Source organism: Trachinotus anak, unplaced genomic scaffold (genome assembly GCF_046630095.1).
Source record: "Trachinotus anak isolate AG129_WGS33_773 ecotype Australia unplaced genomic scaffold, CSIRO_AGI_Tana_v1 ptg000017l, whole genome shotgun sequence".
Taxonomy (NCBI): Eukaryota; Metazoa; Chordata; class Actinopteri; order Carangiformes; family Carangidae; genus Trachinotus; species Trachinotus anak.
Window position 1 is genome coordinate 1857686 of NW_027273868.1, and position 18482 is coordinate 1876167.

The window sequence follows — 18482 nt, forward strand, 5'->3', positions numbered from 1 at the left end:
TCTGAACCAAATTTCACACAAAACTCCGCACTAAACTGACAATACAGGAAAAGTCAGAGAATGACCGAAGCCATGAAGATTCATTCATGAACATCCATGTCCAGACGCCTCAGTCTGGACAGAAAGGACAGATCAGCTGACATCTCCATCCCTGGAGCCGCGCTGCTACCATCTGAATGAATAAAAACTTCCTCCCAGAATGCATAATTTCTATCAATCTTCTCTTAGGCATTCAAATATGTTAAGTCATAAGGGATGTGGTCTCTCACTCTCACACACTCACAGAAAACTAAAATGATCTGCACTAAGCAGAGCTGCATGTGTTTAGCTGACTCATGCGTTTAGTGTTAACCTGATGACTAATGCTCTGCATGCGCTGGCCGGCTTTCAGCTTCCTTTTCATTGCAGCACTCTCTCAGTGTAATGAATGAATGTATCAGCCCTCAAATCAACTGTGTGGAGAGGGACACACCTCGGTGGTGACCAAAGGATTCTCTGCACCGGTGTAGAAGTAGAAGTCATCATCATAATCTGCACACAGTTCAGAGAGAGACTGAGAGAGCAGGGAATGAGGGGAACATTTTCTATGCTACATCTCCGTCCTTTGTATTTGTGTGTATAGAAACAGCTGGTGACATGCAGCGTGTTTGTTCTTGAGTGGCATGTACAAGAGATTTTAAGGGTGATTCAAACAAAAATTAAATAAACTTAAATAAACCATTTGTCATTTTTGATTGGCTGCCAAGCTTCAGGAGCAGCAGGTCTCAGCTGGTGGCTGCAACCTTTTGTTGAGACACAGGTGATAACCTTAAGTATAGGTTAAACTAAGTTAGTTTCTGTTGAGCACATGAAGAGGAGTGGGCCACAACCACACAGCGGTGGTTAAGTAGCACTGAAGGGAACGAGTGGACCACCTGAGGAAAACTAGTGGAACTCATCAGAGGGGTCAGGTAACGCCTGCATCCTTTTCTTACTGATTGGCAACCAACATATTCAGATTATGTATTCAGATTATCTCCCGGGGGATAGCAGGAAGATTGAAGTTAACATGAAATAGAGTCACTCTACAGGCTGCCTGTTGAGAACTAATTGACTCCTGACACACATCACTCCATTAGTGTGGTTGGACTGCAGAGACATCACAAATCAGCAGGAGTGTGAAGCCCCAAGATGCTGACGCTACAAAATGTCCAACAGAAGAATCAGATGGAGAAAGCAAAGTTCTCAGTCAGGTTTCTGAGTTCTGAGAGGAGGTGGGAAAATAACTCTCTGACTTGCCCTCACACTGAGCTGACTTAATGATCTGAATGGAAGATTTCATCGCTCTTCATCTTCTCTCACTGTCAGCACTAATGCTACTGTGACAATAACCTATCTACATTTGTGTTGACAGCACGTTGTCCTGTTGCATTTTCAGATTAGATTCTATTAAATGTTGACATTTATAATTAAATGGTTTCACTTTTTGTTGTGTATGATCGGGTCCCTCATGTGTCCAAGGCAGAGACAAAATGAGAAAGATATTCTGTCTGTAACTGATGTGTTTGGTGATTCTGTCAGATGATTTCATGGTCATAAAATCAGGATTTTAGCAGCAGCTGGAAGTGACTGCTGGTTAACACGTTGTATTAATGGACCATGTTTCAGTCAGTTTCAAACTTGTTCTGTTGTCATGAAAACAAAAACAGAAAAACCATGTCAATGAAAACAGCTTTACTGTGAATTCAGCTGAATTAAAATACTGTATATATAACACTATATAAAACACTAACACTAATATAATACTATATAAAATACTGAGAAGTGAATCCCAGATGAAGAGCTGAAACCAGCTTATACTAGACTGACACTAGCTGAAACTAGACAGAAACTAGCTGACACTAGTCTGAAACCAGCTGAGACTAGACAGAAACCAGCTGATCCTAGACTGACACCAGCTGAAAGCAAACTGAAACCAGCTGATCCTAGACTGAAACGAGCTGAAACCTGCTGACACTTGGCTGAATTATTAGTTATTATTATAATAATAGTCTTATTATTATGGTTATTGTTATTAACAATATCATCTTCATATTGTATGAAGCAGATAATGAAACATAAACAGAGCTTTTAACACAAATAGAGTTTTGAGAGGTAAAATGTTGGAAAAGTGTCGAACACTGAGCTTCCTCCCCACTGTGCAGAGCCAGCAAACATTTCAACCCAGCTATTCCAATTTACTCCCATAATTGGCTGTCTGTGCAGAGAGAAAGTGGCCATATCTCAGGGTTTTCCTGCGCTGGCCTGACGGCTTGTAATTAGAGGAGGGAAAGAGTCTGTTCCTTCAATTAAACAACGGTGCAGTAGGAAGAAGGACTGCCCTCTTTTTGTAAGGCTGACTAAAGGAGCAGCACTCTCCCAGCAAAATAAATACAGCACCTCGTAATGAGCTAAGCGTGAGTGTGTGTGAGCATGTGTGTGTGCGTGTGTGTACATGGGGTAAATATTGGCAGTTATTGGAGCTGGTTGAAGTAATTGATGATCTAATTTGCGAGAGCTGGGTGGAGACTAAATGAGACAGCAGAAACATGCTTCACTCCTGCCTCTTAAAGCTGATTTCTGTGTAAGGTAGACATTTTTCTAGTGATGTTGTTTTTCCAGTTCAGGTACTAGAACTACAGGTAGACTTGGTCCTGGTCACATGACATATGGATGTGGCCTATCACAAATGTATAGCTTTTTTCTTAATACATTCCACAGGGCAACCAACAGTTGAACCAATCAGAACTAATGATGAGTGAGAGTGGGGAATATCTCATGTACAGTTTTATTTGCTCCCCTGCCTTGATTTGTTCATACAGACTCACCCCTTATTTTACCCCTGGAGACTTGGACAGTGGTAGCAGGAGAGGGTGGGGGATCATATGACAATCTTTTTAGGTGGAATAATGATCCATGATCTAAATCACAGAGTCTCATCACAGATTTAGTTGGTGATCACATGACTAGTTGTGCATGCAATTGCGCTGACACAAAGCCTGTCACTTCAATTTAAAGGCCCAATTCACAAATCTCTGCATCCCGTTTCTACTTTTATTCTGAAAGACCTGACTGGAAGTTTGTTTGCTGCTGCTCTTCACCCACAACGCTGTCTTCTGTTCACAAGTTGTGTCACAACCAATCTCACTTTTTGCTCAGTTCATATAGAGTATTTATTTGGACAGCGCTGTTATCTACATGTGAGGTGCAAGTGTGTAAGTATTTTAATTTGAAAGTTCAGTCGCTGCCCCGGATCCTGTCTCCTTGCCACCAACTACGTTTTAGTTTTAAACTCATCTCATCTTCTACATTTTGGTTTTAGACTCATCTCTTTTTCTACACAGCAAAATCAGCATACCCAAATTAACACTCAGAATTGATTTTAAAACTTTTTAAGTGTTAATTTAATTCTTTTTGTAGAGTTAGTATCTTAACACTAGAGAGTTTAGTGTAATTTCTGACTAATTTTGGAGTTAAAATTTAACAATACAAGTGTTACCCCCATATTAATTAATAAGGTGTTAATATAGCTCCTCTGAATTTCCAAAAAAATTTAATTTGAATAATAATAATAATAATGATATAAGCATTTTTTTTAAAAAAACAGTTTTTAAAAGCATATAACAATACGGAACAACCACTAGAGACCACTAGAGAAATTTGCTTGTTAAAGGGTCTAGAATAAGTGAGCTGGTCACTGCAAATCACAGTAAGTTCATTATTTTGCTCTTCTGTACAGTATGCATGAAAGTGTTCATCAAAGTACAGTGTTTCAACACTACAAGCTAATATGAAAGCACAATGGTTATGGGATGTTAAAGTGCATATAAATAAATCAATCTGGAGCTCAGTGCTATAATATCTGACCCATCTTGTGACTGAAAGATCTGAACATGTGTCTAAATGTAACGTATGACACAGACATTCTCCTCCTACAAAGCTGCCAATTGCTTTTGTTTTTAAAGGACCAAACTCAAATCTTCTAAAACAATAATTTTCATAGTAAAAATCAAGTTGACGCTTGTGTTGCTTAACTAGAGATTTTGTAACGTTTTTGAAATTTTTTACAGACTTTTTTTTAAAATTGTGTTTCGCATCGAATCACATACACCACACATGGATAAGAGGGCCACATTTTTTTAATACATCTTGGATAGTGGATCAATAAGTGGTGTTTGGGAATCAATTTCTTATCGGGGAACGAGGTTTTGAACATGTTATGGTGGTCACAGATCAGATGTTTCAGGTAACATATCATGCCATCAGTAAGGATCCGGGAGCACAAAAGGAGCACAAACTTCCAGTGATTATTGTCCCATTCAACAATATCACCAAAGATAAGTGGAGTATTGTGGAGAATACACAATGAATGAATGGCATTTCAACCTGAGTGCTTGCTGTTGTCATCTATTTTGAACCCACTTGGTTTGTTTCTAAGTTCTAAGTAACCATAATTAAAACTCTGTATCCTGTCTGACAGTGTATTCATAGAGATGTAGCCATTTTTAATCAGGTACTGAAAGAATAGCTGAATCTCATACTGTACGACCCCTGTAACAAATCATGCAACTGCATAATTGTTGGTGCTATTAAAATATTCAAATGAACTGAGCACACAAGATGTTTTAACACCAGAAATGGGTGTTAGCTGGGGACTTCAACCATGCAAACCCAAAGAGCGTGTTCCCCAAACTTCAGGGACACATCAACTTTCCCACACGCGGGAACAACATACTGGACAATGTTTACACCACACAGAGAGGCGCCTACAGAGCCATCCCCCTCCCCCACCTCGGTGCCTCAGACCACTCCACTGTTATGCTGATGCCAGCATACAGACCACTGGTTAAAATCACCAAACCAGTAAGGAAGCAGGTATGTGTGTGGCCAGAGGGGTCCTCTGAGGCACTTCAGGACTGTTTCTCCACCACCGACTGGAACATTTTCAGACAGGCAGCCACCTACAACAACTCCACTGACCTCCATGAGTACACAGAGACCGTCACTGCCTACATGAGGAAGTGCATGGACGACGTCACAGTCACCAGAACCTTGATCGTTCGGGCCAACCAGAAGCCATGGCTGACTGGGGAGGTTCTCAAGCTCCTGAGGGCTCGAAATGCCACCTTCAGAGCTGGGGACGAGGTGGGCCTAAGGACAGCAAGGGCCAACCTGTCACGTGGCATCAGAAAGGCCAAGAGACAGTACTAAAGGAGGATAGCCACCCACTTCAGCGACAGCGGAGACACTAGGAACCTGTGGCGGGGCATTCAGACCATCACGGACTACAAGCCCCCACCGCAGTCCTGTGACAACTCCACCTCCCTGCTAAACCAGCTGAACGACTTCTTCGCTCGCTTTGAGGCAGACAACAGCACCCCGGCACAGAAGACCCCACCTCCTCCCGGCGACCAGGTGCTGACGCTTTCCCCTGACAGCGTGAGGAGATCCCTCAGAAGGACTAACGCACATAAAGCCCCGGGTCCTGACAACATTCCTGGATGTGTCCTTAAAGACTGTGCTGAGGAACTCACAGATGTCTTTACCGACATCTTCAACACCTCACTGAGCCAGGCTGTTGTCCCCACATGCCTCAAAGCCACCACCATCATCCCGGTCCCAAAGAAGTCGCCTCCCTCCTCCTTCAATGACTACCGCCCAGTCGCACTCACTCCCATCCTTATGAAGTGCTTCGAGCGGCTAGTCATGCAGCACATCAAGTCTGCCCTCCTCTCCTCCCTGGACCCTTTCCAGTTTGCATATCGGTCCAACCGCTCAACCGATGATGCCATCTCCACTGCCCCTCACTCAGCCCTCACACACCTGGAGACAAAAGACTCCTACGTTAGAATGCTGTTATCTAATTATGTAATTATTTATGCACTGTATCATTGCACTATATCATTGCACTACATGGCATTGTCTTTTTGTAAAAACCTATTTACATTACATTTATATTGTTTACATTAAATTAATATTTAATATTTGATATTTATATATATATATATATTTTTTTTATCTGCACCGTGGGTCCAAGAGGACTGAAATTTCAATTGTGCTGTATGTCCTGTATGTGTAGCATAATTGACAATAAAACTGACTTTGACTTTGACTTTGAAGGTAGAGAAGGAGCTTCACTTAGTGCATTACAATGTTCAATATAATAAGTCCAGGATTATTCTCAGTAAATACAGACTGAATGTCTTCCTTATTTATCAAACAGAACCTACACCGGTGTGTTGTACTGAAAGATTCAACAAAACCTGTCAAGCTATTTAAAGCAGCATTATCTCCTGTGACTTGAATTACAGAGCCAAACAGTGGTTGTTCAATAAAGGGAAGTTTGAATCCTTATGTTTCTACAGGGTTTCTGCAGAAATCAGCAAATCCAATTTAATGCTTATTAATGCCATTTTTAGTATTTTTAATGCCATCAACAACCCATGACAATCCACGGATATATATGTATTGTAACAAAAAACATCTCTGGAAACTCTTTATTGTAAATTACCTTGAGAAAAATGTATTTTATGATTTGACGCTATACAAATAAAATTGAAACGAATAAAATTGAAAAATGTAAAGTCTGGAACGCAGTGTATGCAAAATCAAGTGCTACAGAAATTACACAGAATGTTACCCCCTACCCCCCACCCCCCACAAGTCTCTACTTCCCTGTTCACAGAGAAGCCAAGATAACAGGACAGATCGTCCTCCCAAAATCTAACGTGGATATCTAATTGTTAATTCTTTGTTGACTGGCTGCAACTCTTATCAAACATCAGTACAAATGGTCCTGCACTGTTAACTTCAGAAATCACTTCAATTTTGAAGTGTGGGGCAAGTCTAAACTTTCAAATGTAGCTGGTTTTCTCCTTTCCACTGGTGAAAGATTTGGCTATTTCTGAATCTGGAAACATTGCGCGGAAAAACTAGAAAACACCTTCGTTGGATGCGTATGATTGGTGCTACACAGCAGTGTTCAGACACCAGAGCACCTCCTCCTGAAGCATCGCATTCAATCCAAATGATGCTCAAAGGTCGCTCAGTTTTCTGATGGGAGTGGCTCTGCTCGAAGCCGTGGTCACTTCAACAGCACTTGTGCTGTTTGTGGTGGTCATAGTAGTAGCTGAAGATGTTACTTTGTTGGTCACAGAAAAGTAACTAGACACAGTTAACTGCTGTCTGCCTTTTAGTGCCGATTTGTGGCCATCAGACTGCATGTGAGATTTAACATGTTGACACTGTACCTAGCTTAAAATTTTTTTTACAAACACTACAAAATCCTTCTCCATCTTTACCATCAATGGGCTGCAACCATGTCCTGAATTCCTCATTTTCCAGCCACTTATGCTGGAATTTTCATTTCCCCATTTCTTTTCTGCTCTAAGTTTTCCTCCTCCTGGTCCAGCCCGCCACTGTCCCAACATCCGATGTTACTGCAATTCGGCACTGACCGGTCGGAGGCAATTACCGCATTGGTTCCAAATGTTTACGCTAATGTACATATCTTGCGACAGAAAATCACAGTTTTTAATTATACCCGATATATTCAAAATAAATATTTTTCTTGAAAACTACTGAAAGAATTTTTTATGCTACTGGAAATCAAATTCAAAGCTTTTTAAAGCCATTTAAGGCCTTAATTTTCACAAAATCCATTTGAGGACTTTTAATGCTTTTTAATACCCTAAAATTTTCAAGTTGTCACTTAGTGGCTTTAGTAATTCATCAATACCATATTTCTTTAAATCTTCTGTGTAGAAAAGAGCTGCAAGATGGACATTCATTAGCAAAGAATTCAACTTTGGCAGCAGGTTTATTCAAGTAAAATAAACACAGCTGAGTTTGTGGACCCCCTTCTTCAAACCTAATTGTTTCGAAATCTTCGTAATAGAGCATAATCTGTAGGACATTCCTCTGTTGTGAGAACAGAGGATGCTTCTGAAAATCGTTTATCCTGTTTTACTGTGAATGCCTTGCAGGAAGCACTCTCATATCTCACTGTTCTTGAAAATGGATTTTAGTGTACCTAAGATGTTTTTAATACTGCTGTATCCCATCACGCACCAGGGTGAGTTATAACAATGACAAACCCTGGTTCACAGCTAAGCTCAGTCAGCTCAGGAGGCAAAAGGAGGAAGCTTTCAGGAGTGGGGACAGGGACAGGTTTAAAGAGTCCAAGTACAGGTTTAGCAAAGCAGTGAGAGAAGCTAAACGACTGTACTCTGAGAAACTTCAGCTCCAGTTCTCAGCCAATGACTCTGCTTCTGTCTGGAAAGGGCTCAGAAAGATCACAAACTACAAACCTAAACCCCCCCCCACTCCATTAATGACTTCCGTCTGGCCAACGATCTGAATGAGTTCTACTGCCGCTTTGAAAGACAGTGGGACAAGCCTGACACTAACCTCCACATCAGAGCCACATCAGTACCCCCCTCCTCCCCTACCAAAGGAACGTCTCTCTCTATCCTGGAGAGAGATGTCAACAGGCTTTTTAAGAAGCAGAACCCCCGCAAAGCAGCCGGTCCTGACTCTGTCTCTCCATCATCCCTGAAGCACTGTGCTGATCAGCTGTCTCCAGTGTTCACAGACATCTTCAACACCTCACTGGAGACCTGCCACGTGCCAGCCTGCTTCAAATCCTCCACCATCATCCCTGTCCCCAAAAAACCAAGGCCCACAGGTCTAAATGACTACAGACCCATTGCCCTGACCTCTGTGGTCATGAAATCATTTGAGCGCCTTGTCCTGTCCCACCTCAAATCCATCACTGACCCACTCCTGGACCCCCTGCAGTTCGCCTACAGAGCCAACAGGTCTGTAGACGACGCCGTCAACATGGCTCTCCACTTCATCCTCCAGCACCTGGACTCCTCAGGGACCTATGCCAGGATCCTGTTTGTGGACTTCAGCTCTGCCTTCAACACCATCATCCCGGCTCTGCTGCAGGACAAGCTCTCCCAGCTGAGCGTGCCTGACTCCACCTGCAGGTGGATCACCGACTTCCTGTCTGACAGGAGGCAGCACGTGAAGCTAGGAAAGCACGTGTCTGACTCCCAGACCATCAGCACTGGATCCCCGCAAGGCTGCGTTCTTTCTCCTCTGCTCTTCTCCCTGTACACCAACACCTGCACCTCCAGCCATCAGTCTGTCAAGCTCCTGAAGTTTGCAGACGACACCACTCTCATTGGACTCATCTCTGATGGCGATGAGTCTGCCTACAGGTGGGAGACTGAGCGTCTGGTGACCTGGTGCAGGCAGAACAACCTAGAGCTAAACGCTCTGAAGACAGTGGAAATGATAGTGGACTTCAGGAAGAGCCCAGCCCCACCCACCCCCATCTCCCTGTGTGACTCCCCCGTGGCTACCGTGGAGCATTTTCGCTTCTTGGGAACCACCATCACACAGGATCTCAAATGGGAGCTAAACATCAGCTCCCTCATCAAAAAAGCTCAGCAGAGGATGTATTTCCTGAGGCAATTGAAGAAGTTCAACCTGCCAAGGACTATGATGGTGAACTTCTACACCTCCATCATTGAGTCCATCCTCACCTCCTCCATCACCATCTGGTACGCTGCTGCCACGGAGAGGGACAATAACAGACTGCAGCGTATCATCCACTCTGCTGAGAGGGTGATTGGCTGCAATCTTCCGTCCCTCCAGGACCTGTACGCCTCAAGGACTCTGAGGCGTGCAGGGAAGATTGTAGCTGACTCCTCCCACCCTGGACACAAACTCTTTGAGACACTCCCCTCTGGCAGGAGGCTGCGGTCCTTCAGGACCAAAACCTCTCGCCACAAAAATAGCTTCTTCCCATCTGCTATTAGCCTCATCAACAAGGCTAGAGAGCCCCACTGTTGCTGATCAATTGCACCAATCACCAGAAAAAATTCCTTGTATGTGAAAACATACTTGGCAATAAAACTGATTCTGATTCTGATTCTGATTCTGATGGGTACAGACATGTACTTGTCTGTTACAGGACTGTAAACACCTGTAGTTCTATCTCTACATGTATCCAATCTCACACCAAGGACAAATTCCTTAGGCTCAATTATTTCCCGTTTTTCATCATAATATATTTGTCTCTTTGTCTCTGTATTAAATGTTAAAAACAGATTTTCTAATAGATATAAATTGTGCTTTATTTTCTTGTCCATGTCTGACTCCTTAGTTTCAGGGGAAAATGTTTGGAGAACTGCTTCTCATGCTTGGGTTTGAACAACACTGACAACTTCCTCCACTGAACAAACATTTGTTTGGACAGTGTTTTCCAGAAGACCAGAGGCTTGTAAGTGAGCAATAACATGACATGACACACACGTTCTAACAAGTGAGTTCTGTGTGAGAACAGGAGGAACCTACAACATGGATGCAGAAGTCGTTGGCTTCTGAAAGTTCCACCTCAGAATAACTTTGTGTGGCTACTTTGTTTGTATTGACCTGTTCATCATGGCAATGACTTTAACAGTGTTAAGGTGCTTTCTGATGCCACTGTATGTATAAACAGATGAACACCAACATCCTTGTTCTGCACATTTAAAACACAAGTTCTTGGCTGGATAAAACCCATGGTGAAATTTTAAATGTTGACAAAAAGCTGAACAACTTGTGTGATGCATTTTACAAATAAAACGTGAACTTACTCAGACAGTTTTTTTCAACTGTGCTCTGACCTTTGTGAACTGGTGGCTTTTTAATGCTCTTGCAGTAGTCGTGCTCTCAGCTCCTTGACATCAATGTTGTACACAGCTGTTTGAATGAAGGAGCAGAAACTTGAAAGAGCTTCATCATAAGAGAGGCTGAAGACATAGTGAGCTTTGAACAGCCCATCAAAAGCAGCCATTGTTGTTGGAGCGTTGCATGGGATAGCTTTCTGGTCCACAACAATGAAAAACCTCCGGACGCTCTTCTTTTGCTCACTGATGCAGAGGAAGAAGGGATGTCCTGCATCCATCTTCTCCAGGAATGTAGTGAGGCTCTGTCCTTCCTGTAGTTTGAATGCAACAGACACATACAGTATACTTAGCACGACATAAAAGATAAGTAGTAAGATTTATTCTTGCAGTCCTACATCAACCTGCAACTCACACTTCTCACATACAACTGCAGCACACATAAATCATGATTATGTCATTGCAAAAAGCTAAAGGTACATACCTTAACAAATCTTACAAGATGGTTGGCTGCCTGTGCTGAGCTAATCTTGGCTGACTTTTTACAGCATCTTGATGTATGTGGCAGGAGATGCAGCAGCAGCAGGAGAGCTGATACATCACTATCCCAGCCTTGGAGATAAAAGGGTATTTAAGACAGAAAAAATTGGTTCTTGCTTACTACAGTTTCCATTTAGCTAAAGACAACAGCCCTGCAATAACTACTCCCTTTAACAAAGTTCAAATTATTATTTTTTGTTGAAACTGTAGTTGTAAATTCATTCATTTGCATACAGACAAACTGTCCATATTTACCACATTCATTCTCGGCCTCAGGGTCAGAAGCTGCCCGCAGCTCCTCTACATGAAGATCTGAGGGAAGACTCTGGCTTTCTTTGATGACTTTGTGTTTGAAATATGAAGGCCACTTTGCAAGAAACCTTCCAGATACTTCATCCCCTAACATCATGGAAAAATCCTGATCAATCTTTAAACAAAAACACAATATACAAGTTACTTAAGTGTGCTTTGCATTTAGAAGGATTCAGTTTTCAAATATTTAAAATACTGTGAAATAATCTACACGTATCCTTACCAATCCAGGTATGTCAAGGAAACAATGGAAGACATCCAAGACTGAGGATGTTGCATCCTGCTCATGAACCAGCTTCTGTCTGTACTCGAAGGTGGCTCTCATCTTCTCTTTCACCACAGATTCATCTGTTGAGTGTCTCATTATAGAGACAGCCTATCTGCAGTCCTCACCAAAGAGCTGGTCACCAGTTAACAGAGATTCTCGATGAGTTGTTGGGCTGTTCTGGAAGTTAGGCGTGGAACGTCTGCAGAAGTCATCACAGATGTTGTGCTGGACTGCCTTGAGTCCCCGAGCAAGACGGCCACTCTTGTCCTCAGGGTTGTAGTAATGTTCCTACTCATACATGCATGTACACACATACACACAGACAAACACACACCAAAAACACAATCAAAACATGACAGATATTAACATATTAACCACACAGTTTTTGGAGTTCAAAGAGACATTAAAACTTACATATCCATTTTTTGAGTATGGATCTTGGAGGTATGGAAAAAGGGTCATAATACCCAGAGCGTAACTAGTCTGCACACTCATGGGTGGAATCCTATTGAAATAAAAAGATTTATTACAATTGTGTAGAATCAAATGTTTTTGTTGATCATTTTAAGTGCTTCTTACCCATATGATTCCTGCATTTCTGCAACCAGTATGTTGATCATCTGTCTGCATGTTGCATCTGACAGCCTTTTAGTCTTGTCATATTCCTTGAAGATTTCTTCACCCTTTGGATTGGACCTCAGAACGTTATCAACCCTCTGCAAAAACATTTTTTCACAGTATAAGGTGCATGCTTAAGCAAATTAATTCAATTTAGTTTTGAAAACAAGTTTTGCTGAATTTAGTTTAGTTTCTCTGAGTACAATTAATTGGGATGAATTGCATGATAATAGTTTGAGTGTTGCGAACACTAACAAGCTTAAAGTCTAACACATATGTAGCTGGTTCAAAGCGCCACCTGTCTTGCTTCATCACGACCCAGCTCTTTCAGGCCCCTCTTCCTGTTCTTAGTAGAACAGGTGATAATAGTTGAATCTGATGAAATTGAAGAAGCTGGTGATGCTGAGGGTTCTGGCCATGAAGGTGGTGATGGTGGGGGGAATGCCAGTGCTGATGACTGTGATTCATCTGCTACTAAACTAATTTCAAGATCTAAAAATTTGCACACGTAGGAATAAAAAGGATATTGTTATATACTGATTAGGGAAATAAGTCTTAAAAGATTCATGACAAAGTGGTAGATGAAATCATATTCAAGGATATTTTAAAATTTGAGTTCTGAGTTGATAACACACAACAGCTTCAGTTATTATGGAAAATAATACATTATGGACAACATTGTGGGAAATGCATCAAACTGGTGTGATAACTATTTCCTAAAAATTAACTGGTACGAGAAAGTATCACTTGAATAGGAGAAATATTGATGCAGGCATAATAGACCCTGAGTGAATCAATTCCTCCAAATATTTATCTAATATCCTTACCCAGTACTGGGTGCTGTTGGCATCCAGCCTTGAAGTTTCGAACCCCTGACTGAGCTCATCAAATACGTCTGCGTCAACCTCAGTATCTGATGTATCAGTCAAGACAAGGACACCTTCAGTCAGTCGAGCCTAAATTTGTCTGTAACTGGAGGAAGTAAAAATGAAATTACATTAATGGAACATATGAACCATGTCATTTAGACTTGTAAATTTAAAGTGATTATTTTTTCAGTTTAATATGGAGACAAACCTTCTTGAAGAAACTGGAGGAAATCAAAGCACTCATCACTTTGAGGAACTTTTATGTACTTTTGGACTCCTCCATATTCCACCTTTGCCAGCATTTTTTTGTATGTGATTTAGTAAATTAATGTGGTTAGGCTTCACATAACTCATATAACATTAGTAACATACCACAAGAATAGTGTTAAGATATTAATGCATCTGCCGTGTTTAAAAAGAACCTTAGACACAAAAATGTTTTATCATAGAAGGAGACCAACAATGTAAGATGTCACAATAAAACATTACTCTTTACTACAAAACTTTGTGATCAGTGCAAAAACACAAAGAAAACATCACCACCAAATTAAATACTTAAAAAATATTATAGCTCAAACATTGTGACCCATAAGGCACCTGGCTCTTCAAGAAGAGACCACTGTAATGTTGTAGACATCATTTCTTCACCATAATCTATGGCTCTGCTGTAGCACACAAACTTATACAGAACAATGTTGATATTTCCATGTCAACCACCAAAAAGACAACTTACTGTGGCGCTGGAGTTAGCAGAGGAAGCAACCCGCGGCATTACCAAAGCTCCTTGCTCCTTGCTGTTAGTGACCAAGTCGTGATAGATGGCAAATGCTCGCTCTGTCTTGTGTTTCTTTCGATGATTTTTATGAGTTATTAATAAATAAATGGAAGGCTTCCAAACAGGGAGTCTCGGTTCAGTAAAGCCTGGAATATACTTGCCTTTAACAATGGGTATGGGCTCGCATCGTGGCTGCCATGCGTATTCTGCATTCATTTGGTGCGTCAGTTATGCATGTCGCCAAAAATTTTGCAACGCATACGCAAGATGCAAAAGCGACATGAATGCTAGGAGCAGTCGTGTGAGTACAGGACCGTGAGGTCAGAGGGTCAGATAAGGTCAAGGAAATTAAGATTAAGATAGCCTTTATTAGTCCCACAGTGGGGAAATTCACAACAGCGAAATGGTGGCTACGATAACGCAGCTGTCTCTTTTTCTGCAGCGATCGCAGCAAAAGCAGAATACAGACCTCTTCTAGTTGTGGCCATGTTGTTTATTTACATGAGTATGAAAGACTGGCCTTGTTTACGACTGTGGGTCTGATTTCTGTGATCTGCCCCCAAGTGGAGACCTCCAGTATCACGTGTGGTGGCCACGTTGTGGTGAAGAAGTTTTTGTTCACAATGCAGCCATTACATACGTGAATGCTTGGTCAAACAGTGAGTATATTCCAGGCCTTAGGTGCCTCTGTCGGAGCGCTCGCTCATTCTTTGTGTTCACATACAGTTAATGGTAACACCCCACAACTGAAATACTAGTTAGAATTAGCTTGCTTGCATAGCTTAGTTAACAGCTCTATATGTAAATCATCCCTCAAAAATGTTACCATAGCGACAGTCTCTGTTATCACATGTTGAGTTTTACCTCAGTAAAATGTATGAATAAGTTACCCCTGGTTATGGCAGGTAAAGTTAGTACCAGTGTGGTGGCGACACACAGTGTAACAGCGACTCAGCACTGAAAAAAGACCAGGTGCCAGAGGAGAAATATCAATATCAAAACATAATGTTAACAGAAAGAAACTTGTTTTATTTACTTACTGAACAATGTAACTTTACACCCAAGGTCAAAGGTTCATAACAGATACTGTCTTCAGTCAGTGTGTGCACAATGTGGGGGCAGGGCAACTTTACACTTGAAGTGTTACATCCAGGTTCAGAGTTAATTCTACTACAATGACATTTAGAGTTTTGATTTGAAGACTCTTAGTTTTAATACTCAGTTCTTGCACCAACTATTTCTCAACTGAGAGTTAAATATAAAAGATTAACTCATAATTATGTCCACTTTTAATAAAATTTCAGCAACAACACAAATTCCACTCTCCTCAAATTGCTGTGTACGCTTTAGATTTAAACTCATCTCTTCTTCTATGCTTTATTTTTAAACTAATTTCTTCTTCTACATTTCCTCCTCCGTCCACTCTCCTCCAGAGATCCACGACTATCAGCCTCAACTACCATGGATAATGAATTAAAGTGTTACTGACATTGTTGCCTTTGTTTAGCAGCTGTGGTTAAGTTCAGTTCTGTATTTTAACTCTACAACTGTCTTTGTTGTTCCTCATTTGTAGTATTTTCTGTGTGTGTGTGTGTGTGTGTGTGTGTGTGTTTGTGTGTGGGTGTGGAACATGAGAGAGCTCTGGCTTTATGATTGGCTGACTGTGCACACTACTTCTGTTTGTAGTCGAAAATGTCACATCCCTCGAGGAGGAGCTACTGCATGCACCAGCTCATTACACACACACACACATACACACACACACACACACAGCAAGACTCTAGAGTACACCTTCAATTACCTTTTAAAGAAGCTTCATTGATTTAGCTCAGAGTGATGATAATTTTCCTCTTCATCAAACTTGCTGCTGCAGCTGCTCTTCTGGTGGTAACAAAGCAACATTTACACACACACCAAAAACACACATACCGGAGTATATTCATCCACTGAGGATCATAATCTCACTGTTAATGTCAGTGGGTCACTTAACTGACAACCTGAATCTTCATCTTCCGTTTTGTGGAGATGTGAAAGAATTAAAGCTCTTATTTCTGGTTTCTCTTATTTTTGCCTTCATTTGATGGCGGTAAAGTCAGGCAGGAAACACGGGGACAGAGAACACGAACACGCAGCAAACGTCCACAGCTGGAATCAGGCTGAGGACACTGTGATTATGTGATATGTGCCTCTGTTATTAGGCAGGACACCTCCATGATCTTACCATGTTTCACTGAGTCACTACTCTGTCATATCTGAACAAACACACTGTACACATGCATATGTGGACTCCTCATAACATCAGACTACAGAATTAGTTTTTAGATATTGGCATCAAATATTAATGAAATCACTAAAGCACTTTTTTACAGATAGATTCAGTAAATCATATTGGCATAGTTACTGAAAGTGACAGCTCCACCTAGAGAAAGTTTCACCTGCTACTTGGGCCGGGTGATCTGATTTTATATCGTGGGCCGTCTTATTTTGGCATGTGATCTACTTTTCAGATCAATCGTATAGATTGCATCATTAAAAGTTTCTATATTTCAATCATTAATTTTAAAAGTTCAGTCTGTCCTAACCAGCCTGTGTTAACTGTTAAACAGCTAACAGGCTAACTGCAGCTCCTCGTTCTGCTCTGCACCCACTGTGAGTTCGGTGTAGCAGCACATGAACCAGTTCTCCACCTGAGCCGAGCAGGAACCACCGTCACCAGCTGCAGTCCAAGACGATGAAGTTGAAGGCTACGCCCATGCTACTACGGTTTCATTTTAAAATGGCCCTCATCACAACATCCTTTAATGTGTCCATTTTAAACTGCAGTCAGCCTTCATGGTGTAGTGACCTCATCGAAGCCCAAGTCAGCTGAATTAAGCTGAGCAGCAGCTGCCTCCATGTTGAATCGATGGTGGACATTTCTCCAGCTCAACACACACACACACACACACACGCCCACACACACACACACGCACACACACACATCATTTCATAGCTTTAGGTCTCAGCCTTTGCTGGCTGACATTTGAGTTCCACAAGCAGCCTGAATGACCGTTGCCGCTGGTGTTCGATTGCCACGCTCTGCCATGCGTTGGCGGTGAGAGACCACGCAGCCACATATAGATGTGCACTCACACTCACAGTATACTACAGACACAGTTACACACATACACAGTCACTGTGAGACTGGCCTGCAGAGGAGAGTCTATGTATGTGGCTCAAGCACAATAATAATATGACTGTCAGCATTTCTGTGAAGTAATAAGAAATAAACCAAATAGTATAAATTCTCCAATAAAGCCAGTATTCAAATAATGTTTGGCCTGAATAAGGAAAGACTGGGGATGAGTGGAAATGTTCAATTCAAGTGTGTGTCTTTGACAGCAGTAGTACAACAACAGAGTCACAACTCACCTTCTCTTTTTAACACAAATGCTGTTTTTTATTCATTTATTAATTCCTGTCAATTCTACAGTGCTGTTTTTTTTGTAGTTAAGTCACTGTCAGTGAAGCTCATCACTTCCTGCAGATGTTTCAAAGTAAAAAACGTCCAAGACGAGGAGTGGATATGCCCTTAAAGTGACCGTAATGCTATTAATGTGAAACAGAGATGACAGAGAGAAAGAATCAGTGATTGTGTTGAGAGGTGATGAGTGTCACATGACTCTGGAAATCTGGGTTGTGCTGAATTTATCAAGAGAACAGGAAACAGGAAGTGTTGAATTTGCTTCAAAAAGAAACACTATTTAATAATTGGTGGGATTGTAGTTTTTAAAGGGAATTCCAAAAGAAAACAGAGATCTACTAAATGCAGTAAATCAGTTAATTGTAAAACTACTGAGTGGCTTGAACCAAGGCTTCGTCCACAGAACTACGTTTCATTTTCAAACTTATCTCCTCTTCTACGTTTCAGTTTTAAACTAATCTCTTCTTCTACATTTTTCTTTCAAACTCATCTCTTCTTCTGTGTTTCCTCCTCCATCCACTCTTCTCCAGAGTTTTCAGTCCTGAAACAGAGACATTCAGTTTCCTCTGGAAACTAAAGGAAACTCAGTGTGCCCTGATATGTTTGCAATCAGAGTTTTGTGGCCGTTGCCATGTCTTATGTAGTTTGTTGGGGTAACATCATAATAGGGAAAAGGACTAACATGTTATTAATTAAGGCAATGATATCCAGCAGAGATTAGAAAGATATGAATGGATGAGACCATATTTATATATATTATTATATTTATATTATAATATATCATCTATTTTTTTTTTAAGCGAGCATTTTTTGTAATATAATTATATTGATGTATTTTGTGTTACAGTTGTTTTTAGTTTTATTTGTCATATATACAGTAAGCAAAGCTGTGACTAGAGGACTCATATACGGCAGGAAATAATACATCCGATATTATCAA

The 18482-nt window shown here is 41.2% G+C and overlaps 2 protein-coding genes and 1 long non-coding RNA gene across 4 annotated transcripts in view; all 3 read right to left on the reverse strand.

The window, feature by feature from the left end:
- Positions 1-18482, reverse strand: part of rbfox1 (RNA binding fox-1 homolog 1) — a 309086-nt gene that overhangs the window by 154835 nt on the left and 135769 nt on the right. The gene's annotated exons all lie outside the window — the stretch shown is intronic.
- Positions 7163-12400, reverse strand: LOC139634820 (uncharacterized). 2 transcript variants are annotated; one of them, XR_011694079.1, is made up of 5 exons: positions 11773-12400; positions 11493-11664; positions 11182-11309; positions 9985-11011; positions 7163-8067 (listed from the first exon to the last, which is right to left on the reverse strand). XR_011694079.1 is itself a non-coding variant. In XM_071501485.1 (4 exons), exons 1-4 carry the CDS (start codon positions 11911-11913, stop codon positions 10718-10720), a joined length of 735 nt encoding a protein of 244 aa, XP_071357586.1. In that variant the 5' UTR covers positions 11914-12400; the 3' UTR covers positions 9980-10717. The 2 variants fall into 2 exon arrangements, 1 of the variants encoding a protein (XP_071357586.1); XM_071501485.1 differs by lacking the exon at positions 7163-8067 and having other exon boundaries at positions 9980-11011.
- Positions 12402-14005, reverse strand: LOC139634821 (uncharacterized). Its single transcript, XR_011694080.1, has 3 exons — positions 13263-14005; positions 12734-12927; positions 12402-12533 (listed from the first exon to the last, which is right to left on the reverse strand). It is a non-coding gene; the product is annotated as an uncharacterized lncRNA (long non-coding RNA).